The sequence below is a fragment of the Stegostoma tigrinum genome, chromosome 2 (assembly GCF_030684315.1).
Source record: "Stegostoma tigrinum isolate sSteTig4 chromosome 2, sSteTig4.hap1, whole genome shotgun sequence".
NCBI classification, from domain to species: domain Eukaryota; kingdom Metazoa; phylum Chordata; class Chondrichthyes; order Orectolobiformes; family Stegostomatidae; genus Stegostoma; species Stegostoma tigrinum.
Window position 1 is genome coordinate 143,356,033 of NC_081355.1, and position 23,072 is coordinate 143,379,104.

At 43.2% G+C, this 23,072-nt stretch overlaps 1 protein-coding gene across 10 annotated transcripts in view; it reads right to left on the reverse strand.

Moving 5' to 3' along the window:
• The window catches only part of dpp6a (dipeptidyl-peptidase 6a), a 1,430,988-nt gene that overhangs the window by 327,734 nt on the left and 1,080,182 nt on the right, over nucleotides 1-23,072 (reverse strand). For all 10 annotated transcript variants that reach the window (XM_059639738.1, XM_059639748.1, XM_059639745.1 and 7 more), the window contains one exon: nucleotides 17,503-17,597. In XM_059639738.1, coding sequence (XP_059495721.1) covers nucleotides 17,503-17,597 — 95 coding nt within the window. The remainder of the gene's footprint in view (nucleotides 1-17,502; nucleotides 17,598-23,072) is intronic.

Sequence of the window (23,072 nt, forward strand, 5' to 3'; positions counted from 1 at the left end):
TATTATACTATGATTACTGTTGCTCAGATGCATTTACTCTTTTCCTTTGCCAATCTCCTGTGCTTCATTCCTGATAATTAAATCTGTAACAATTGTAACAAGCTAAATCAAGTCAACACTATAGAATATGAGTTCCTTGATTGGGACTGTTATCCTGTTCCAATCAGGGAGCCCTGGCTGACAGCTATGAACAGGGGTGTCAGACATCCTGTTCACTCTGAGAGCTGGTTCTTCGTAGATTCATAGAATCCCCAGAGTGTGGAAACAGGCCTTTCGGCCCAACAGTTCCACACACACCTTCTGAACAGTATCCCACCCAGGCCCATTGCCACATTTCTCATAGCTAATGCAGCTAACCTGCACATCCCTGAACACTATGGACAATTTAGCATGACCTAGCCATTAAACTTGCACATCTTTGGACTGTGGGAGGAAACCAGAGCAGCCGGAGGAAACCCACGCAGACACGGGGAGAATGTGCAAACTCCAGACAGATAGTCGCCCAAGGGTGGAATTGAACTCAGGTCCCTGGAGCTGTGAGGTAGCACTGAGTCAACATGCCTATGCTGTGGGAGCTGGATCAGCGGTAAAGACTCTCCACATGTAAATCAAGGGTGTTTCAGTGATGGGATATAGGCCTCTGTGGAGTTATTTTAAAATCCACGAGAAAAGTCTGTTATTTGGCTTATGACATGCTGGTCAATAAAAAGGAGTCCTGTACACATTGTATGAACATCATTCTTTCATCTGCTTTAACTATATCTTCTGGCTATTTAATTCTGCGTTGGTTGTGATGCCCAAACTTATTATTCTGCGCTCTTTACTGTGTTCCCTAACTTAGTTGCACATTTCAATCTTCTGGCCACCCTCCCACTGTAAGGTAATCTTGTAGTAGAAATACAGTAACAGGCATAAAATGCTGCAAGTGCTGGGTTAAGAACTTGCTATTCCACAAAAGTTGCTTCTTGTAATAATCCAAACGTACTCACGCTGTCCTCTTTGTCCTACACTTGGCCAAGGTGACCCTCACGTTTAAACTTCCATCAGTCGTCTCTGTCTTGCAAGAGAGTAGCCCTCTGGTCTTCTGGGACTATGGTGACTTTACCTGCTGCCTAAAGAGCGGTCTACTTCCTTCTAATGCAATGCAATATGCACTTTATCATAAAGGAAATATGAAGAATGAGCTATTTTTGCACTGATGTAATGACTGACCAAAATAAAAGGCCATTAGGCCAAGTGAAAACAAAGGTTCCTATGGATTAATGAGCAAGATGCCAAATGGTCTCTTTCAAGTGTACTTGCCTTATGAAATAAATTGAAAGACAAATTCTAAAAAGGTCGCTGTCTTCAAATCTTTTGAGTGCTATTCATCTCTGGAGAACCATTAGCAAATAATTAGTTCCTGTGAAATTCCTGTTTTGTCTTAAATGTTTGCGGTTTTGTTTCAAAGTTTTCCAATTTAAAATAAACAAATCGTGTGATAGGAAAATTTAATGCAAGTGTTGTCAATAACTGTGCTGCAAATAGTGGCACATTGCATTCAAACTCTTAATTCCCATCCATGTCAATGCTAAAGCCTTCATTGCCATGATACATCAATATTCAGTGCTCTCAATTTAAATGGATTATGGCAAAATGCAGAGGAAAATTTACTCTGTCCTGATTAAATGCATTCATTTTTTAACCAAAGTATAGAATAGTGTATTCAGCCAAATGATTGTCCAAATCCTTGAGCTAGTTAGCCTTCACACTTTCTGGCTGCCATATTGTTATACATACCTGAAATTCTACTTTTGTGTCCAAGGTGTGTTACATTAGTTGGATTAGCCTTGGGAAATGTAGGATTACAGGGAAAGGGCAGGGGGTTGGGCCTGGGTGCTCTTCAGAGGGGTGGTGTGGACCTGTTGGGCCGAATGGCCTGTTTCTGCACTGTAGAGATTCTATGATGATTTAGGGATCAGCCTCAATTCAAAGGCACTACACAGAAATCCACACTTTTTTCGTCCCCAAAGAACCTTGGCAGTCAGAAGAGAGACAATCTTTATATCATGTTGAAAGAATGGACACAAAAATGCCAAATGCTAAACCAGTAAAAATGGTCAACTCGCATGAATAGTTGAAGAAAAGGATGGCCAATTAATTCAAAGACAAACAAAAGCCATTCAGCATCTCCAGCCAACTTCTGAGTCATATTTTGAGCAGTTACCTTCTCAATACCTTTCACCATTTTAACAACCTGCATTATATCTCCCTTCGCTTTCTACTCCCTGTTAAGAATAGATTTAAAATCTTTGACATGTATTCACAACTTGATCAGATTGTAAACAAGTCAGACAAGCCATTAACGATAAACAAATTAAAGTGTTAACAAGAACTCCCTCTGCTACTTTAAAGCATGTGTCAACTTGTTTGAACAAGCTGGCTAGTAATTTGCCAAAATAGCTATATGATATTTATTGCTAATGGTGGACAACATGTTTGCAGCTTGCAAGATTGTAAAACGTCAATTCATCCTCACTGTCTACACTGCCTCTCTAACCTGCTGTGTGGGAGTTCATACCTCAGCTGACTGCTAAATTCACAGTTTCACTGACTTTTTGCAACAATCTCAATACTTACATTCAATGCAACCAATTTTCATGCAACCCCAAATAGAATCAAACAAATCGTATTGAAACTTGCCCTTCAGCCCAACTCATTTAAGCCATAAGGTTTCCTAAACTGAGCCAATCCCAATTGCCAGTCTTTGACCCATATTGCTCTGAACCTTTCCTATCCATATAGCTGTCCAAATATTTTATAAATGTTGTAACTGTACTGGTCTCTACCACTACCTTCTTCTATATGTGTCTTAAATATTCCTTTGCCTTTCCACATTTATCTGACTTTTCCCTTGAAAAAAATCACATAATTCTGATCTGGGTGCTCTGGTTTCCTCCCAGAGTCCAAAAATGTGCAGGTTAGGTGGATTGGCCATGCTGAATTGCCCATAGCTTTCAGGGATGTGTGGATTAGGTGGGTTATAGGGGAGCGGATCGGGGCCGGATACTCTGAGGGTGGTGTGGATTTGTTGGGCTGAATGGCCTGTTTTCATACTGTACGGATTCGATGATGATGATGATGATGATTCAGCCACATTGCCACATGTAGGCGTGACCAGGTAAGGAGGACAGCTACCTTCCTGAAAGGACATTAAGTGAACCAGATTAGTTTTCCCTCAACATTTTATTCTTATTTCCAGATTGCTTAAAAAAAATGAATTCAAATTCCACCTTCTGTCTTGGCAGGATTCGCACCTAGGTCCCCATAATATTATCTGGGTCTCTGGATTAATAGTCACGTGATAATACCATTATCTTCCCTCTGTCATAGCGAATTTGGTTGAGATATACATATTCATGAGAAAACTCCAGCGAAATCTCCTACATGTTTATATCCGAAATTTCTTCTTGAATTTGGCCCGTCATGCCTGCATCTCCTCATCAAACAAGCATCATTAACTATACAAATGAAATTTTTTCACACAGAAGCAAAAACAAAGTTGCTGGGAAAGCTCAGCGGGTCTGGCAGCATCTGTGGAAGAGAAAACAGAGTTAACGTTTCAGGTCCGGTGACCCTTCCTCAGAATGTTCTAGTTCTGAGGAAGGGTAACCAGACCCAAATCGTTAACTCTGTTTTCTCCTCCACAGATGCTGCCAGACCTGCTGAGCTTTTTCAGCAACTTTGTTTTTGTTCCTGATTTATAGCATCCGCAGCTCTTTTGGGTTTTTTCACACAGCAACTTGCTAAGGGCCTGGATTGCACTGCCTGTATGTGCGATGAAGGAAGGTTCAGTTGATGCACCGTAGAGGGGCATTGGATGATTAGTTGGATAGTAATGGTGTGCAGGGATATTCGGAAAAGGCAGGAGAATGGCACTAGATAATGATGAGATAGTAGGAACTGCCGATGCTAGAGTCTGAGATAACAAGATGTGGAGCTGGAGGAACACAGCAGGCCAGGCAGCATCAGAGGAGCAGGAAAGCTGGCGTTTCAGGTCTAGGCCCTTCTTCAGAAAGGCAGATAATAGTGCTTGATTGATGAGCAAGTGCAGGCATGATGGCCTCCGTCTGCACCATAAGAATTCTGCGCTCTCAGGATGGCTGGTGGTATTGGTTGGGAAAGGAACATCGGCTTGTTTTTGAAGGAAGACCAACAATTCAAAGTAGGATGCATGGTGGCTCAGTGGTGAGCACAGCTGCCTCCTAAGTACCAGGGACTTGGATTCTATTCCAGCCTCAAGCAACTTCTGTGTGGAGTTTGCATGTTCCCCCTATGTCTGTGCATGTTTTGTCCCACAGTCCTAAGACGTGCAGGTTAGGTGGATTGGCCATGCTAAATTGTCTTTGTAGTGTCCAAAGATGTGCAGGCTAGCCATTGGAAATGCAGTATTACAGGGAGGAGGCTGGGTCTGGGTCGAATGCTCTTCAGTGGGTTGGTGTGGACTCAGTGGGTTGAATGCCCTGTTTCGCACTGTAGGGATTCTGTGACACAGTAAAGCATGGAGCCTGACAAGTCTGGCATCTTAACACTTCATTTGCCTCAAACTGCTCTGGCATATCTTCAGGAAATGGAAATATAAATCAATGTTTTTCCTATGTCAATCAATCAATCTCTCTTATCCAACTCGTTGTCATACACCAGCCATGAATGAGTTGGTCACACTCTCACCCTTGAGTTATAGGCTATAGATTCAAGTCCCTCTTAAGGAATTGAACAGAAAAATCAAAGCTGATACTCCAATGTATTCCTGAAGGAGGGCTGCATTTTTGCAAGTTCTGGTCTTTGGATGAGATTGTTAAACTGACTCTCAGCACTAGCATGTATTGTCCACACAAAGTGGGACAAGTTAATTCAGACAAATTACTTGCTCAGCACACTATTTTCAATCTGCAACAAAACAACAGAAGGCACTTTACAGTGAACCCACAAGAACTTTCTCCACTAACACAATGGTGCTGTCATGATGATAGACCAGAACCCAAAAGTACTTACTGAATCTCAACATATACTTTTTAAAGAGGGCTGCCTCAGCCACAGGATGTCTGTGAATATAAATACAGCGATTATCTGGCAGAAAATCTGGACGCATGCAAAGTCTCACTTTTGGGAGACAATGGCTCGGTGGTATTATTGCTGGACTGTTAATCCAGAAACCCAGATAAATTTTGGGGGAACCCAAGTTGGAATCCCACCTCAGCAGATGGTGGAAATTGAATTCAATAAATATCTGGAATTAAGAATCCAATGATGACTGTGAGTCCATTGTCAACTGTTGGAAAAACCCATCTGGTTCACTGATGTCCTTTAGGGAAGGAAGCTGCCATCCTTACCTGGTTTGACCAACACGTGACTCCAGACTCACAGCAATGTGTTCGACTCTTAACTGCCCTCTGGGCAATTAGGGATGGGCAATAAATGCTGCCTAGCCATTGTTGCCTTCATCTCGAGACTGAATCAAAAAAACTTGTAAAGATTGAGGGAAAGTTCAGTCAGAGAGACCAACAAGGATCAGATGACAGCCAGCTGACCAGCCCTCCCTTTCTCAGCAGGAAGCAATCTCCTGCAGAGTAAGCTTTCAGGGAGAGGTTCATCAGAAAAGTGCCGCTGACTATAAGGCTGCAAAAATAAAAATCAATTTTAAGTGTTAGTGTCAGAGGTATACCATCAAACAGGAAATGACCTGACAACACATACCTGAAATTTGAAAGGCTTTGAAAGGCAGCTTGCATTTGACCAATGGAAAATGGGCACTTAAAACAGAAACTTATGAAAGCCTCTGTGAAATGGAAGTTTAAAAAGACTGTATCTGATTCCCGACGAGAATGCACCTTGAGAGACAGCGAGTGACTGATAGCCCCACTTATTAATGACAATGAGCTGATCCATAAGTCATTTTTCCTGAAGAAAACGCCTGCCAGGTTCAGCCCAACAAACCAGAAAAGATCACGGTGGGGAGAATGACAGGAAATTGAGCATCCCAGGGGTGAGAGGGAAATGCTGGGAGCTGTCCTTAGCTGAGCTGCTGAGGTGGAAAGTGAGGTCAATAAGCCTGTATTTTAACCGTCCAAAGGTACGGCATGCCCAGGACGGCTCTTGGAGGCTACGGGAGAAACCAGTGGGAGTTACTGAGGAACATATACCCAGTGCAGAGAACGGGAGCCAATCAGAGAGCAGTGCAGACCAGGTTAACATTCTGACTGAAGCTGTGAATCCCTGTAAAGGTGCTCCTGAGAGCCTGCTTGAGGTTAAATTAATCCCTGGGACAGTGAGATTTTCTACCTAAAGGTAGGGTGGCCATAGTTTGCCAGGGTGAGGTGTGCAAGCCTACAGCAATATTGGGGGATACCAGGTCCAGCCAAACTCTACTGGTGGGAAAAGGCATGAGCTTCCCATTGACATGTGCAGTAACTGCCAAGTTGCTGATTAAGGTGGTGGAAAATGGGTACATGCCTTTTCCCCTCCACTGGTCTACTTTTGGAGTGTGACTCTCTGTCAGGACTACTGACTGAGGAATTCCTCCCCACTCCACTTATTGGTAGGGTCAACCTGCTTCTCCACAATGATCTGCTGGGATCAAAGATAATAGCATCCCCAGAGATCTCTGAGAAACTCGCTGAGGCCGAGGAGACTGAACTGCTGCTGGAAAGCTTGACTGGCACATTCCCTGACAATGTGGTCACTTGGTCCATACCCTGCAGGCTTGCACGTCTCAACGGGGTGAGATTAAAGGGGAGGTGATGGCCTAATGGCATTATCATTGGACTATTCATCCAGTGACACATGTAGTATCCAGGGGACACAGGTTCAAATCCTATCATAACAGGAATGCAAATGCAAAGAAAAGCTAAGAGTCTAATGGTGACCATGAAATTATTGCCAATTGTTGGGGTAAAAGCCCATCTGTTTCAATATAATCCTTTAGGGAAGGCAACTGCCATATTTAACTGGTCTGGCCTACATCAGAATCCACACCCACAGCAATGGGGGTAAGTCTTAATGGGCCTGTGGGCAACTTGGGATGGGTAATAACTGCTGGCCTGGCCAGTGATGTCTATGTCCTGTGAATGTATTAACAAAAAAAAAATCCTTGGGTACTGTGGCCACCCTACATGCGGGGCGGCACGGTGGCTCAGTGGTTAGCACTGCAGCCTCACAGCACCAGGGAGCTGGGTTCGATTCCAGCGTCGGGCGACTGTCTGTGTGGAGCTTGCACATTCTCCCCTTGTCTGCGTGGGTTTCCTCCGGGTGCTCCGGTTTCCTCCCACAGTCCAAAGATGTACAGGCTAGGTGGATTGGCCATGCTAAATTGCCCGTAGTGTTCAGGGGTGCATGGGTTATAAGGGGATGGGTCTGGGTGGGATGATTCAAGGGGCGGTGTGGACTTGTTGGGCCGAAGGGCCTGTTTCCACACTGTAGGGAATCTAATCTACATTTATGTCCACAATCTCAAATTCAGCCAGTGAAGGCTGCAGTGGCATTGCAAAGGGAAGACCCTCTGGTCTGGTAATCTGAAACATTAATTTGGGACTCGAGAAGATGGTAATAAATACAGCTTCCATGGTAACAACACAACAAGCTGGCAAACTGTGAAAAATCCTTGATCAGTCTGTTCACACTGAACACCGTGGTGGAAGCAGTTGCTGAAAGCTGTTATATTAGAATTGATATGCTGATGAGGAGGTGGAGACTCCCCTCACAGACCTACACCCAGGGAGTGCCCGCTGATACACTGGGCAGTAGGGGGTGCCACAGGATGCCACAGGGAAATATTGTAGCTCGCCCTCAAAGCCCTGATGGTTGGGAATGTCAGTATTCGCAAAATACAAGCCTGTATCGGCCAGCAATTCTATTGACCACAGCTGAATCCTGCACATTTGGATTCCATGCTAGCTTTTGGGAACCCTTCAGCAAGGTGTCGGCAGATTATGTGGGACACCTAAGGGGTCTGCTAGTATATCCTTAAGCTACTGCTGATCGTCAGCTATTCCTGCCAACTCCCAGGGTTGGGGGGAATCTGGAACTCATTGTCTATAAGAGTGGGGGAGACTAAAGTCCTCGTACCATTTAGGAGCTATTCAGATGAGCACTTGTAATGCCAAGGCATACAAGGCCATGGGCCAAGCGCTAGAAAATGGAATGGCACAGATGGGCCGAGGGGCCCTTTTTGATGCTGTAGATCTGTATGACTGTGACTCCATGGCTAATAGCCAAATAGAAGGATGCTCATGCTAAGCCAGAGTGCAGAAGTTATGGGAATAATGCCAGATGATTGGTTGCAAAATATTCTAGCCCTAGTCCTGCAATGAGCATGCACTAAGAGATATTTTTAATGTGGATAAAACTCAATCGTTTAACCATCTCTTACCTTTGATACCTTTGATGTTTAAAGATGAAACATATAATATGGAAAACGGAGCATGGAATCTGTCAGTGCTATGGTCTGCATTGAAAAACTACTGTTTTTCCTTATAGGAAAATCCAATGGGTCACATTGTTTGTGACAGCATGGAAGGAACAGGCAGTATGGATAAGCTCCAGCACGTGAGAGACATGGAATTTGAAAGTGGAAAAATGTATTAACAGAAGAAGAGGAAGATCATCATAATGGTAGATAGCTGCCTTGTGCACCCTGACACTGTTGGCGTCAAGTGTCAGGCTGATGTTCTTCTTTCTCAATGCTAAATTAAAGCTTCCATCAATGGACCAACTGTTGACTGCAGCTCATCTCTCATATTATTGGGACCATCCAGAAAAAGCAGGAGTACAACTCAATTGCTCTAGAGGCCCATGGTCTTGGTTGAGACATAATGGAAGGTGGTGACTGAAGTCACCAACACCAACTGTTTCCACCAAATGTGTACAAGTTCAACTTCACCTCCTTACTCCGGTACTCTACGTTTTGGGCTTTTGTCAGCTTTTGTGCTCCTAAGATGCTACTTGGCCTGCTGTGTTCATTCAGCTTCACACTTTGTTGTCTCGGATTCTCAAGAATCTACAGTTCCCATTATCTCTAAGGATACTGTATGCTTTGTTAGTTGCTCACTCAACCTGTCCTGCCACCTTTAATGATCAATGCTGATAACACTCACATACCTCTGCTGCTACATTCCCTTTTAGAATTGTACCTCCTACTCCACATTGTTTTTCAATATTCTTCCTACCAAAATGCTTCATCTCACACTTCTCTACGTTGAATGCCAACTGCCACCTATCTGCGCATTCCACCAACGTGTCTACATTTTTTGGAGTTCTACTCTGCGCTCTTCGCCTTTTACAACTCTTCCAAGTTTCATATCATCTGTAAACTTTGAAATTATCCCGTGAACACCAAGATCTAGGCCATCCATATGTATCAGATAAAGCAAGAGTCCCAAAACCAACACCTTGTAAAATCCACTATAAACACTCCTCTAGCCTATAAAATATCCTTTGGCTACTACTCTGTTTCCTGTCACTCTAGTAGTTTTGTATCCATGTTGCTACTGTCTATTTTATTCCATTTTCCCCACACATCTGTTGAGCAGAACTGCATCAAATGCCTTCCAGACAGCAATACATGCCACACCAACAGCACCTCCTTGTTGAATCTCTTCAAAAATCCCACAATAGTAGTTAAACATGATATCCGCTTTGGAAATCCATGCTAACTCTTCCTTATCAAGCCATCTATTTCCTTGGATTTTCCAATTCTTTTCTGAATTTTTTTGACATAATGTGTGCTGTGCATGTTGGCAAATTGTGCTACACTTGGGGGAGTCTTTGGTTCTTTCAAAGCTCTGCAGAAAACAGATTTGTGAAGGGATTTGGCTCCTGGTATTTTACATGAATAGAAAAGTAATAGTTTTTAAAGCAATATTTACACAATATATACCATTAAACATTGTGCAGTCTTGCAAGTTATTGAGTTTACATTCAGTGACTTATTCAGTGGCAAATAATGTAAGAAATTTTAGAACTGCTGGCTTTCAGATAACCAGTGCAATTTTGTCCTCAAATTATCGATTAAACCCAAAACAAAAACATTCATCTCAGCTTGTTTGATTGCACAGAAACTGGAACAACAGGGATTTGCCAGTATTTTTCATCTCCTCCAGCTAGTTAACTCTGAACTCATTTCTCACATGTTCTCCAAAACCTTCAATATTATTCTTTGTTTTAAGAAAACAACTATGTGATGTAAGGTGTGTAATTTACCTATATTTTAGAGTTTGGATTTTGAATATATGATATGTAAGTTTGGTCAATGTGTTTGAGATTTAATGTTTACTTTCTTACTATTTCTGGAAACATGCTGGCATCTTTTTTAAAAAAATGAAAGCGTGACATCCTGGACAGTAATAGGGTTGTCGTTATGTTGGAACAGTGAACAATGGAAATAGTGCAGTGTATCAGGCTTTCAGATAGAAGATTCTAGAATCTTTTGGGTCGGCTTGGGAAATACAAATAGTTTGAAAAAATAGCTATTGAGTTTTACTTGGGCAATTTTGCACAAGTCCTGACTGAAGCTAAATGTTTAAAACAGCGATTCCTAAGAAAGGGAAACATTTTAGGACACTTTTGAGGTTACCTCAGTGTAAGGAGTGCTGTTTAAAATTTCCAGACCAGAAGTGACTGGTTAAATTTAGTTAAAAACCCTGAAGGGGTTATATCAAGCTGAGAAAATCAAAGCTCACTTATATGACAAATCAAGAAAAAGGCTATCAGATTCTCATGACTGGGATGCAAAGCCATAAGTCAAACCCTATGTAGGGGTGGAGAAAGGAATTTTCTCTGGTATTTGTGGACTATATTTGGATGCTGAAATAACACGGTGTGAAGCTGGATGAACACAGCAGGCCAAGCAGCATCAGAGGAGCAGGAAAGCTTGACGTTTCTGAAGAAGGGTCCTGACCCGAAACGTGAAGTTTTCCTGCTCCTCCGATGCTGCTTGGCCTGCTGTGTTCATCCAGCTTCACACTGTGTTATCTCAGATTCTCCAGCATCGGCAGTTCCTGCTATGTCTATATTTAGATGCTGTTGGGATTAATGGGATTGTATTTTTACCATTTATCTTTAAATATGTGTAAATATAGTTTGCCTTATTCCATTTTACCTTTTTCTTGTGTCATAAACTTCTTTTTTGTTGTAGAAACTAAATCAGTTGCACTGCGTGTTTATGTTTTAGTAAAAGACCACCTCATGAAAGTCAAAAGACCATTAATAAAATATGATCTAGCAAACCAGATTTCAGTCTAGGATCTGACTTGTCTACTGATAGCATCACAACAATAAAATTTTCTAACAGTTTGTGAACTTCGGTCATTCCTTGGTAACATCCAAGTTCATTTACCCCGAAGTAAAGAAAATAAAGGGCTGCAGATGCTGGCGATCTGAAATAAAATCAGACATTGCTGGTAAAACTCAGCACGCCTGGCAGCATCAGTAGGGAGAATGCACATTTCATATTTCAAGTTCGGTGACTATTTTCCAGACTATACATAATCTATCATGATCATTTTCCTTTGCTTTTCTATACTTCCTACCACAGGTTGCATTACATACTTCAACTGCAGCATTACACTATAGGTTTTGAATATTTCCTCCTTGTTTTTGTGACACTAGACAGAAAAACAAGTGTTTGGGTTATCTTTTTTATGTATATGCCAACTGGAGCTACTCTGTCTAATGGTCTGTGTCTCTGCATACCAAGGTTCCTGCTCTTCTATTCCATTTGATCACTACACATTACAGATTCACTCTGAGGTTGAATATGAAATTTCTGCTATATGAGCAATGCTTGCTGCTGAGCGCCAGCTCAGATGAGGCTATGTGTGCAAACGTTCAGCACCATAGTATGTATGTTGCCACCAGTCTCTTATAGAGTATTTTGCTACACGGCCGATTGGTCTGGTATAGATGAGAAGTCGTGGGCATGGGCTTATTAAGCCGAATAGCTGTGCTGTGCATTTGAGGTGATTGGTTGCAAGACACCTTAAGTCTTAATACTCCTGAAGTTATGTAGAGGTTGTGAAAGGCATTGCTCTCATGCAAGTCCTCCTTTCCACAATATAATCATTACCATTTGAGAGCCTCAGGGGTCTAGCTCAAGGCAGGCTGGCTGTGATCTGGCGCTATGCCTTTATATCTGCTCCCCATACCTGTGGAAGTATGAGAGAGGTTGCCAGAACAGTATCCATGCTATACTTAGGATGAATAAATCACCCTGAAAATTACACAAATATCAGTATCATTAGAGCTACAGAAAGGCCATATTGCACCTTGAAAATTTAGACCGAAAGTCTATTATTTTGCTCATAAAACAGACTTCTCTTGAACAGTGCAGTAAATTAATTTGATTTTAAATGTGAGAAGTGCTTTGCATTGAGCACCCTGATTGATCTATAGACATTAACACTTCTCTTGTGACCGTTCTCAACTGTTATTTAATCTGGCACTGAGCTGTAATTGTCCACCGATAAAAGTTTGACAATCTGAGAACACTACTATAAATTATTAACACCTACTTAATAAAAAAGCCAGAATAACTTTACAGCAATTAACTTTCAGGGTTTAGGAGTACTGCAAATACCAACTCTGACCAACTCATAAAACTTTGATTAATTCTGCAGTTTGGGATGCAGCAACAACTTGTAACAACTTGGTTATTGAACGCCCCAAAATATCTTGAAGTTAAACTCTTTGTCCTGAATACTTGTGACTTGCATTGATATTATCATAATACAAATGGGTCAATGGTAAAAGTTGCTTCTATTTCTTCATCAGCAAGGTTTGTGTATGTCTTTGAACTAAATATACCGCAAAATATTGACATATTGAGCTGACATATTTTGGTTTTGGTAATCCCAATAGCAGTCATTTCTAGTAGCCAAATGAGATTTAGTGTCAGTGATAATGGGAACTGCAGATGCTGGAGAATCCAAGATAATAAAATGTGAGGCTGGATGAACACAGCAGGCCCAGCAGCATCTCAGGAGCACAAAAGCTGACGTTTCGGGCCTAGACCCTTCATCAGAGAGGGGGATGGGGTGAGGGTTCTGGAATAAATAGGGAGAGAGGGAGAGGCGGACCGAAGATGGAGAGAAGATAGGTGGAGAGGAGAGTATAGGTGGGGAGGTAAGGAGGGGATAGGTCAGTCCAGGGAAGACGGACAGGTCAAGGAGGTGGGATGACGTTAGTAGGTAGGAAATGGAGGTGCGTCTTGGGGTGGGAAAAAGGGATGGGTGAGAGGAAGAACAGGTTAGGGAGGCATAGACAGGTTGGACTGGTTTTGGGATGCAGTGGGGGGAGGGGAAGAGCTGGGCTGGTGGTGTGGTGCAGTGGGGGGAGGGGACAAACTGGACTGGTTTTGGGATGCGGTGGGGGAAGGGGAGATTTTGAAGCTGGTGAAGTCCACATTGATACCATTGGGCTGCAGGGTTCCCAAGCAGAATATGAGTTGCTGTTCCTGCAACCTTCGGGTGGCATCATTGTGGCACTGCAGGAGGCCCATGATGGACATGTCATCTAAAGAATGGGAGGGGGAGTGGAAATGGTTTGCGACTGGGAGGTGCAGTTGTTCATTGCGAACCGAGCAGAGGTGTTCTGCAAAGCGGTCCCCAAGCCTTCGCTTGGTTTCCCCAATGTAGAGGTAGCCACACCGGGTACAGTGGATGCAGTCTTCCACATTGGCAGATGCGCATCATCCTCCGACATTTCCGCCATCTACAATCTGACCCCACCACCCAAGACATTTTTCCATCCCCACCCTTGTCTGCTTTCCGGAGAGACCACTCTCTCCGTGACTCCCTTGTTCGCTCCACACTGCCCTCCAACCCCACCACACCCGGCACCTTCCCCTGTAACCGCGGGAAATGCTACACTTGCCCCCACACCTCCTCCCTCGCCCCTATCCCAGGCCCCAACATGACTTTCCATATTAAGCAGAGGTTCACCTGCACATCTGCCAATGTGGAAGACTGCATCCACTGTACCCGATGTGGCTTCTTCTACATTGGGGAAACCAAGTGGAGGCTTGGGGATCGCTTTGCAGAACACCTCCGCTCGGTTCGCAATAAACAACTGCACCTCCCATTCGCAAACCATTTCCACTCCCCCTCCCATTCTTTAGATGGCATGTCCATCATGGGCCTCCTGTAGTGCCACAATGATGCCACCTGAAGGTTGCAGGAACAGCAAGTCATATTCCGCTTGGGAATCCTGCAGCCCAATGGTATCAATGTGGACTTCACCAGCTTCAAAATCTCCCCTTCCCCCACCGAATCCCAAAACCAGCCCAGTTCATCCCCTCCCCCCACTGCACCACACAACCAGCCCAGCTCTTCCCCTCCACCCACTGCATCCCAAAACCAGTCCAACCTGTCTCTGCCTCCCTAACCTGTTCTTCCTCTCACCCATCCCTTCCTCCCACCCCAAGCCGCACCTCGATCTCCTACCTACTAACCTCATCCCACCTCCTTGACCTGTCCATCTCCCCTGGACTGACCTATACCCTCCCTACCTCCCCACCTATACTCTCCTCTCCACCTATCTTCTTTTTTCTCCATCTTCGGTCCGCCTCCCCCTCACTCCCTATTTATTCCAGAACCCTCACCCCATCCCTCTCTGATGAAGGGTCTAGGCCCGAAACATCAGCTTTTGTGCTCCTGAGATGTTGCTGGGCCTGCTGTGTTCATCCAGCCTCACATTTTATTATCTGAGATTTAATGTCAGTCAGGCAATCTTTCTGTACGCCACTGGGTCATTGTATATCAGGCACCTTCCTTTAAGAACTGTCCATCAGTCAGGAGCCAAATGTCAAGGTACTGGAAACCCATGGTACCAGTATGTGGGGTGGGCTTGTTAATTACTGCCTGTTGCACTCCAACGTAGGCAGCAGAGGGTGGGAGTTTTGAGAGAAGAGTTGCTACTGATTAGACCCTTCACAGGAGATGAGGTGCCCAGGAAGGAACTCTCCCGCAAGCACAGGCAACGCCCCTCCCGACAGCACTCCTGATGGCCTCCCCACCACTCTGCAAGGTAGAACGCTGGCAGTGGTAGAATGGTGCCCTCAAGTGCCCCTTAATGAATTATCACCAAAGGCTCTCATTTGGCCTCGGGGTGGGGAAGTCTGAACTGAACCGTCCTCCCCCTGGAATCTATCAGGGAGAGCTGGAAAGGCTCTTCATCTCCCACCGCCCTCACTGGTTCATTGGCACCCTCAAGGCCTCCTACCCCAAACTTAGTGGCTGGAGGTAGGGGAGGAAAATATTTCCTAATATTCAAGTAGCAACTACAATAAATGTTCATTATTAATAATTATTATTTTGATATTTGGTTCTGAAGTGCACATGACCATATAAAGTTTGAAGTTTGATGAGTCATTGAAAAGTCATCTTGACTCAAAACGTTAGCCTGTTATCTCTTCATGGCTGCTCTCTGATCTGCTGTGATTTCCAGCATGTTTTGTTTTCAAGCCAGCGACGTTAGCAGTTTGTATAAGGATTTCAGGAAGCAACATTGGCTAACGAAATAGCACTACGTGAATGCAGAGGTTCGCCAAAAAGAAACCAAGCACAACCTTTCTACTGAACAAGGAACTTTCAAGTGGAAACTGGGTGAACTCTCACTGAGGTCTGAGTATCTGGAAGGTTATTGTTGAGGTCAAAAGGATTGCATTTTCGCTGATGACCTGTGGAGTAAGATCATCTCAAATAATTATTATATCGTGAATATATTTTGTTTTCCTTATATATGCAACAAACTTTAATGTTATTTTGTTAAGTGTTCATTGGCAGCCTCTTCTGAATATGTTCCTTGCCTGACCTCCACGGTAAACAAATTACAAAAATAAAACCCATGGTCTATTAAGACAGGTTTCACACTAGGATCCAACATTACTATCAGTTGAGTCATAAAATGAAAGGTACCTACAGTAAAATGCAGGAAGCACATCTACCCTACTGGATTAACCATTGTTACAACAATCAGATGTCACAAGGACTGGAGAATGGAAAGAGTTTCTATGCTGGTCTTGTAACTCAAATGCAAGTTGTATTGCTGACACAGAAGACACCTCTCATTCAAACCTTTTTAAGAAAATTCTTCGTGGCATATGGGCGTTGCTGCCAGAGCCAGCATTTGTTGCCCATCCCTAATTACCCTGGACAAGGTGGTGCTGAACTGCCTTCTGAAGCCATTCCTGACAATGTGGTATAGGGTACATCCACAATGTTGTTGGAGAGGGAGTTCCAGGATCTTGGCCTCCTGACAATGAAGGAATAACGGGTGCTGGTGCCCCCATATACTTGCAGACCTTGCCCAAGTAGTTAGTAAAGTTGGCGAGTTATTGCTTTGTATTTTATAGATGGCACTCGCCGTCATATGAAAGTGTAAAGTGGTGGATGGAGCGCCGACTAATTTGGCTGCTTGTTTTGGATGATATCAAGCTTTTTGTGTGTTGTTGGAGCTGCATTCAGTACTTAGATTGCTGGGTCATTTCGGTTTCCGGTCAATAATAATTAAGTAGAAAACACCAGAATAACAATAAAAATCTGGAATTAAGAGTCGAATGACAATGTTGGTACCATTACAGATTGTCAGAAAATCTATCTGGTTCACTAACATCTTTTACAAAAGGAAATCTGCCATCCTTGTAGAAGCAGATGCTGGAATCTGTACTGAAAACAAAAATGCTGGAGATCTCAGTCGGTTAGGCAGCATCCACGCAGAGAGAACGAGCTAACACTTCATCTAGACTCAAAAGGTTAGCTTGGTTTCTCTCCATGGATGCTGTCTGACCTGCTGTGATTTCTACCATTTTTTTGTTTTCCATCTACCGTCCTTACCTGGTCTGACCTACATGTGATGCCAGACCCACAGCACTGTGGTTGACTATTAACTGCCCTCTAGATAATTAGGGATGGGCTTGTCTAGCCAGTGGCCCCTTTCACTCATAAATGAATAAATAAAAGGCTTAGAGTGTGCTCCTAGCACCCTGATACACAATAAATCTTTCAACCCAGTCTCATAACTACAGGCCAGCCGTTCCAACACCTGTTTTTTGTCTGTGGGATATCGATAGTATTAAGTTGGCGGTTACAGCTGTCTATGTAACAAATATGAAGAATTCTTAGTTTCTCATTGTGTTGATGGATTTGCTACAATTGGCACACAGGAAATCATCCCACCTCAATTACACAGGTACTGGAGCTGAATGTCAATACTTCAACTTTTTGATCACTGCAAGCGAAACAAAACTGAGGGTACACTCATGCAGTGCTTGCTGTAAAGTATGCTCATTATCCATCAAAATGTCAGGCTTTACCACAATAAAGGTTTGCTCCTTTCTAAACCAATTACTTCTCAAACTTTGTGAGCTCTTGTTTTGTTTTTAAACTGTGGACACTGACAATCCTGCCTTGTACTGTATTTTTCTGAGCTGACCGGTGTGATTTCTGGATTAAAGTTAGAAGAAATGCTTACAAATTTCCGGTCCGTCATCAGAACTGACTTTTCCATGGTTTCAATATTCCGTCTCTCCAGATTTCCATCTGACGTCCGATACAGCAGTTCAGTATCTGAACACAAACGGGAAGAAATTGTTAATGGTTGGCCACTGTCAGATACATTCCACAGTTTAGCATTGAAACCAGGATGGGCAGGCAAATGGGACTAGATTAATTGTGAAAACTGGATGGCATGGACAAGTTGCGCTGAAGGGCCTGTTTCCAAGCTGTAAACCTCTACGAATCTATGCCTTTACCCACATTATGTTCTCAGAGCCTCCCAGAGTGCTTTATAAGCAACGACACTGTGGTAAACTGGCACATAGAAAGCTCTCATAACTTGCATTGTCCAACTCTTAACCAGAATTTAATCCTAGAAAAGTAGAGAGCCACTCAGAGACCTGGTGGCAGTTCTGCTCTGCCTGTGCTGGGGAAGGTGCAATAAAGTGAAGAATCCAGGATAACCTACTTGCTGGTGTCAGGCTTTCTCCAGGAAGTAGGACCCCAGAAGCAGAAATCCCACCCATGAGAGCTGCTGGGCACAGAGTACCTGATAAAGAACCAAGGCTGAGGTGGAAGATGATTGAAGGGTCTAGACCACACATCAGTGAGAGTGGGATGGTGGGAGTCATTGGATGGGGTCACAAGGCAAGAGGGAGCAGGGGAAGGGATTGGAAGAGGGGGCAGGGTCTGGATTTTAGCTAATTACTTCGATAAGGCACAGAGTGATTTTGAACCCAGCTCTGTGCTTCAGGAGCTTTCAAACAGATGTCCTTGCTGGGATTTCAATCATTGTCCCCAGATCATTAACCATTGGAATGACTTATCCGTGAACATGCAAGACTGACCCCCTATTGCATGGGATATAGAACATAGAACATAGAGCACAGAACATTACAGCACAGTGCAGGCCCTTCGGCCTTAGATGTTGTGCTGACCTGTCATACCAATCTGAAGCCCATCTAACCTACTCTATTCCATGTACGTATATGTGCTTGTCCAATGACGACTTAAATGTACTTAAAGTTGGTGAATCTACTACTGTTGCAGGCAAAGCGTTCCATTCCCTTACTACTCACTGAGTAAAGAAGCTACCTCTGACATCTGTCCTATATCTTTTACCCCTCAATTTAAAGCTATGCCCCCTCGTGCTCGCTGTCACCATCCTAGGAAAAAGGCTCTCCCTATCCACCCTCTGATTATTTTATATGTCTCAATTAAGTCACCTCTCAACCGTCTTCCCTCTAACGAAAACAGCCTCAAGTCCCTCAGCCTTTCTTTGTAAGACCTTCCCTCCATACCGGGCAACATCCTAGCAAATTTCCTCTGCACCCTTTCCAAAGCTTCCACATCCTTCTTATAATGCGGTGACCAGAACTGTACGCAATACTCCAAGTGCGGCCGCTCCAGAGTTTTGTACAGCTGCAGCATAACCTCATGGTTCCTGAACTCGATCCCTCTATTAATAAAAGCTAAAACACTGTATGCCTTCTCAACAGCCCTGTCAACCTGGGTGGCAACTTTCAAGGATCTGTGTACATGGACACCGAGATCTCTCTGCTCATCTACACTACCAAGAATCTTACCATTAGCCCAGTACTTTGCATTCCAGTTACTCCTACCAAAGTGCATCACCTCACACTTGTCTGCATTAAACTCCATTTGCCACCTCTCAACCCAACTCTGCAGCTTATCTATGTCTCTCTGTAACCTACAACATCGTTCTTCACTATCCACAACTCCACTGACCTTAGTGTCGTCTGCAAATTTACTAACCCATCCTTCTACGCCCTCATCCAGGTCATTTATAAAAATGACAAACAGCAGTGGACCCAACACCGACCCTTGCGGTACACCACTGGTAACTGGTCTCCAGGATGAACATTTCCCATCAACCACCACCCTCTGTCTTCTTTCAGCAAGCCAATTATACACAATAGTAAAGCATCAAAACCATGATTTGATTTACTGACATGATTTAATTTGATTTTCTCTGCCCACATATGAATCATGATTTTAAGGCAAGATCAGCCAATTGAGTGAAAACTGCTGGACAGTCCACTTCCAATACCATTGGGAAGAGCATTTTGAACTGAGACTTAAGTCACATTGTTAGACATACTCCTACGTGTTGCTTTGAACAGATTTTCAAGCTAAAGACATTCCTTCACATCTTGAATTACTGCCTGTTAACATCGCAAAGCTTTCACTGCATTCAGAAGAAATCCATCTGTCTGCTGTTTTAGTAGAAGTAATTGCCTCTTTATGTAGCATAATTTTAATGGTACATGCTATGCTGTGCAACTCTTACTAAATAGTGAAGCTCACTGAAGATGCCACCTGAATACAAGATTAATGTGTGGGACTAGAAATGTGATGACTGTAAATCAGCCCTACTAGTAAGTGACAGTATAAGAACACACTCTTTAATGGCATCGGTTGATAAAAATCCATGAATTAAACAAAGACTTATAATGAAAGCATTGGAAATGCTGACTTTAAGTTATTCGGAATATATCCAATGAAATTATAATTTATTTGTATTAACATACGTGATTTAATCTTGTACGCAAAACAAGAAAACGCAAGGTCAAGGAAAGACTGGTTAGCCCAATGAAGATGAATACTTCAAACCTCCAAATCTCCCAGGCAAGCACAATCTGGAAGAAATTCTGAAAAGGGGTCACCAGACCTGAAATGTTAACACTCCCTTCTCTGCTGCAGGATCTGCTGGCTTTTTCCCAGCAATTTCTGATTCTCAACACCTGCAGTTCTTCGGCTTTTTGAGAAACTGGGAGTCTGTCTCTCCACTCGCAAGCTACATCGATCCAACAATTTATTCGACTTCCCAAGAAAATGTTCCTACTGTTTCACATCATGAAGTAACCTTAATCTGCTGACCTGGGTTTCAGTAACCCTAGTGATAATAATCCCGCCAGACAGCGCTCCCATATTTTTAATTGTGCAATTGTGTCTCCTGAAAAGTGGATTCTGTCACATAATTGTGAATTAATACATGAACGCTGATGATGTGCTTGATGGTGCAAATCTGATATCAACAGTCACGGGCTGTTGACATTCAAAAAAGACCATAATGGAAGAAAAGTATGGGAGTGCTCTGATTGGTATTCTATTCACAAAGAAACATGAATAAAAGATTTATGGGACAGACTGAGGATGAGGAGAGAGATACTGAAGATGAGTTAATGATAGAGATGCAGCAGTCTCAGAGTAGTAGAGCTCAAAGTGTCAAATCGGATTCAAAAAGTTGACCCTGCTGGGTTTCTCCAGTACTTTCGGCTTTCATTTCAGAATCTAGCAGGACGGAGCAGTGTCAAGAGTGCAATACTGACTCCCAGTGCCCAAACCACATTATCGGCAGAACCTATGAACACACAATGGTGTAAGTTTGAGTCCATGGAAATAGTACAGTCTTTGAATAGACAGTATCAGCACAAAGCAGTTTCTACCAGGATAACTCGACCCCTGTAATTCAAGCTGTATGTTTTAGTTTTCTCCTTGCATTCCCAAATAGACATTCCTTGCTAGTTACCATGCAGTTAGCTAAAAGTGTAACATGGCACAATGGCTTCTAATTCAGGGAATATTGGTTGCTTAAACAGGGGTAAGTGTGTGAAACATTTCTGATTTCTCCCTGAACTGAATTCCAGCAGTTGGGTGAGATTACATTTATTCCCCATATCCTTGCTGTTTCAGTAACAACTTAAATCTAACTCTACAGCTTCAGCTGTTTATTGTGTTGTTGAAATCCATGTCCGTTCCCTTCTCAGCTTCCACCTTCCATGATTCGAAAACGTCAGTTCATTCAAACTACAGCTACTTGTGTCCTCACCTACATCACAGTATTCAGGAGTAAAGGGAAAACCAAAACTTGAAAATAAGCCTCCTGCATTCCATAACCATTTACCTATCAACGTTGGAATGTCATCTTTCAGACGGTGGTGAATCCATTGAACAGAGGGCTGTTGAGGCTGGGTCATTAAGTATATTTAGGCTGAGATGGACAGATTCTTAATCAGTGAAATAATCAAGAGTTATGACAAAAAGGCAGGAAAGTGGCGTTGAAGATTATCTCAGATCAGCCATGATCTCACTGAATCACAGAGAAGATTCAATGGGCTGAATGGCTAAATTCTGCTCCTATATCTAATGGCCGGGATAGTGTTTGCTGACTTATGTTGCCACAATCCCCTGATGCCTCCAATTTAAAATCCACATTCTTGCACTTAAATCTACTTTTCTGTATCATCCTTCATTTCGCCCTGCAGCCCTCTCCAAACTGTCTGTCCTACCATGGCCACCTGTTTGCTATGAGCTAAGAACTTTGTATTTATTGTTGGTGCTAATTTGTTTAATCCATTCTAAATTTGAACTGAAGAACACTGTTTTACTGAATTACACACATTACATGCATCTCTGACTTCCTGATTTATACCATGTCCAATAAAAGCACTACAGTTCGATAATGCTTAAACAATTTGTACCAATGTATCCCTTGCTATTTCTCAGCTCCATTTGACTTTAAAATCATAGAATCCCTACAGTGCGGAAGCAGGCCATTCCATCCATGAAGTCCACACTGACTCTCTGAACAGCAGCCCACCCTTCCCCTATAACCCTGCGTTTCCCATGGCTAATCCATCTGACCTGCACATCCCTGGACACTGTGAGCAATTTAGCTTAGCCAATCCACCTGACCTGCACATCTTTGGACTGCAGGAGCAATCTACTGGGGAGTTCTAGGGATCAGTGTTCGAATCCCGCAATGGTCACAACTCTTGATTATTTCACTGATTAAGAATCTGCCCATCTCAGCCTAAATATACTTAATGACCCAGCCTCAACAGCCCTCTGTTCAATGGATTCACCACCGTCTGAAAGATGACATTCCAACGTTGATAGGTAAATGGTTATGGGATGGTGGAATTTGAATTCTTTAAAATATCGGGAATTAAGAATCTAATGATGACCATTGTCGATTGTTGGGAAAAACCCGTCTGGTTCACTAATGCCCTTGAGGGAAGGGAGCTGCCATCCTTAGCTGGTCTGGCCTACATGTGACTCCAGACCCACAGCTATGTGGTTGATTCTGAACCACCCCCTGGGCAATTAGAGATGAGCAAAAAATGCTGCTTCGCCAGTAACGTCCGTATCCCGTTAATGAATAAAAAAGCAACTGGAGCACCTGGAGGAAATCCACGCGGACACAGGGAGAAAAGGCAAACTTCGTACAGACAGTTTCCTGAGGTGGAATAGAGCCCAGCTTCATGACACTCTGAAGAAGTAATGCTAACCACTGAGCCACTGTGCCACCCCATTGTAAACCAATGATAACCAATCTTCAACTTTTGATCTAAGATTCTCTCTTACTCATGTATTGAGCACATCCCTCACAAAGAATGTTTTCCTTTCTACCCATTTCTCCTAAAAGCTGAATATCTTTGAATATTCAGTTCACACTCTTGATCACCATGTACCCTGCCACAAAATCATGTCAATTTACCTCAAATTGTGCATTGCTGTTCT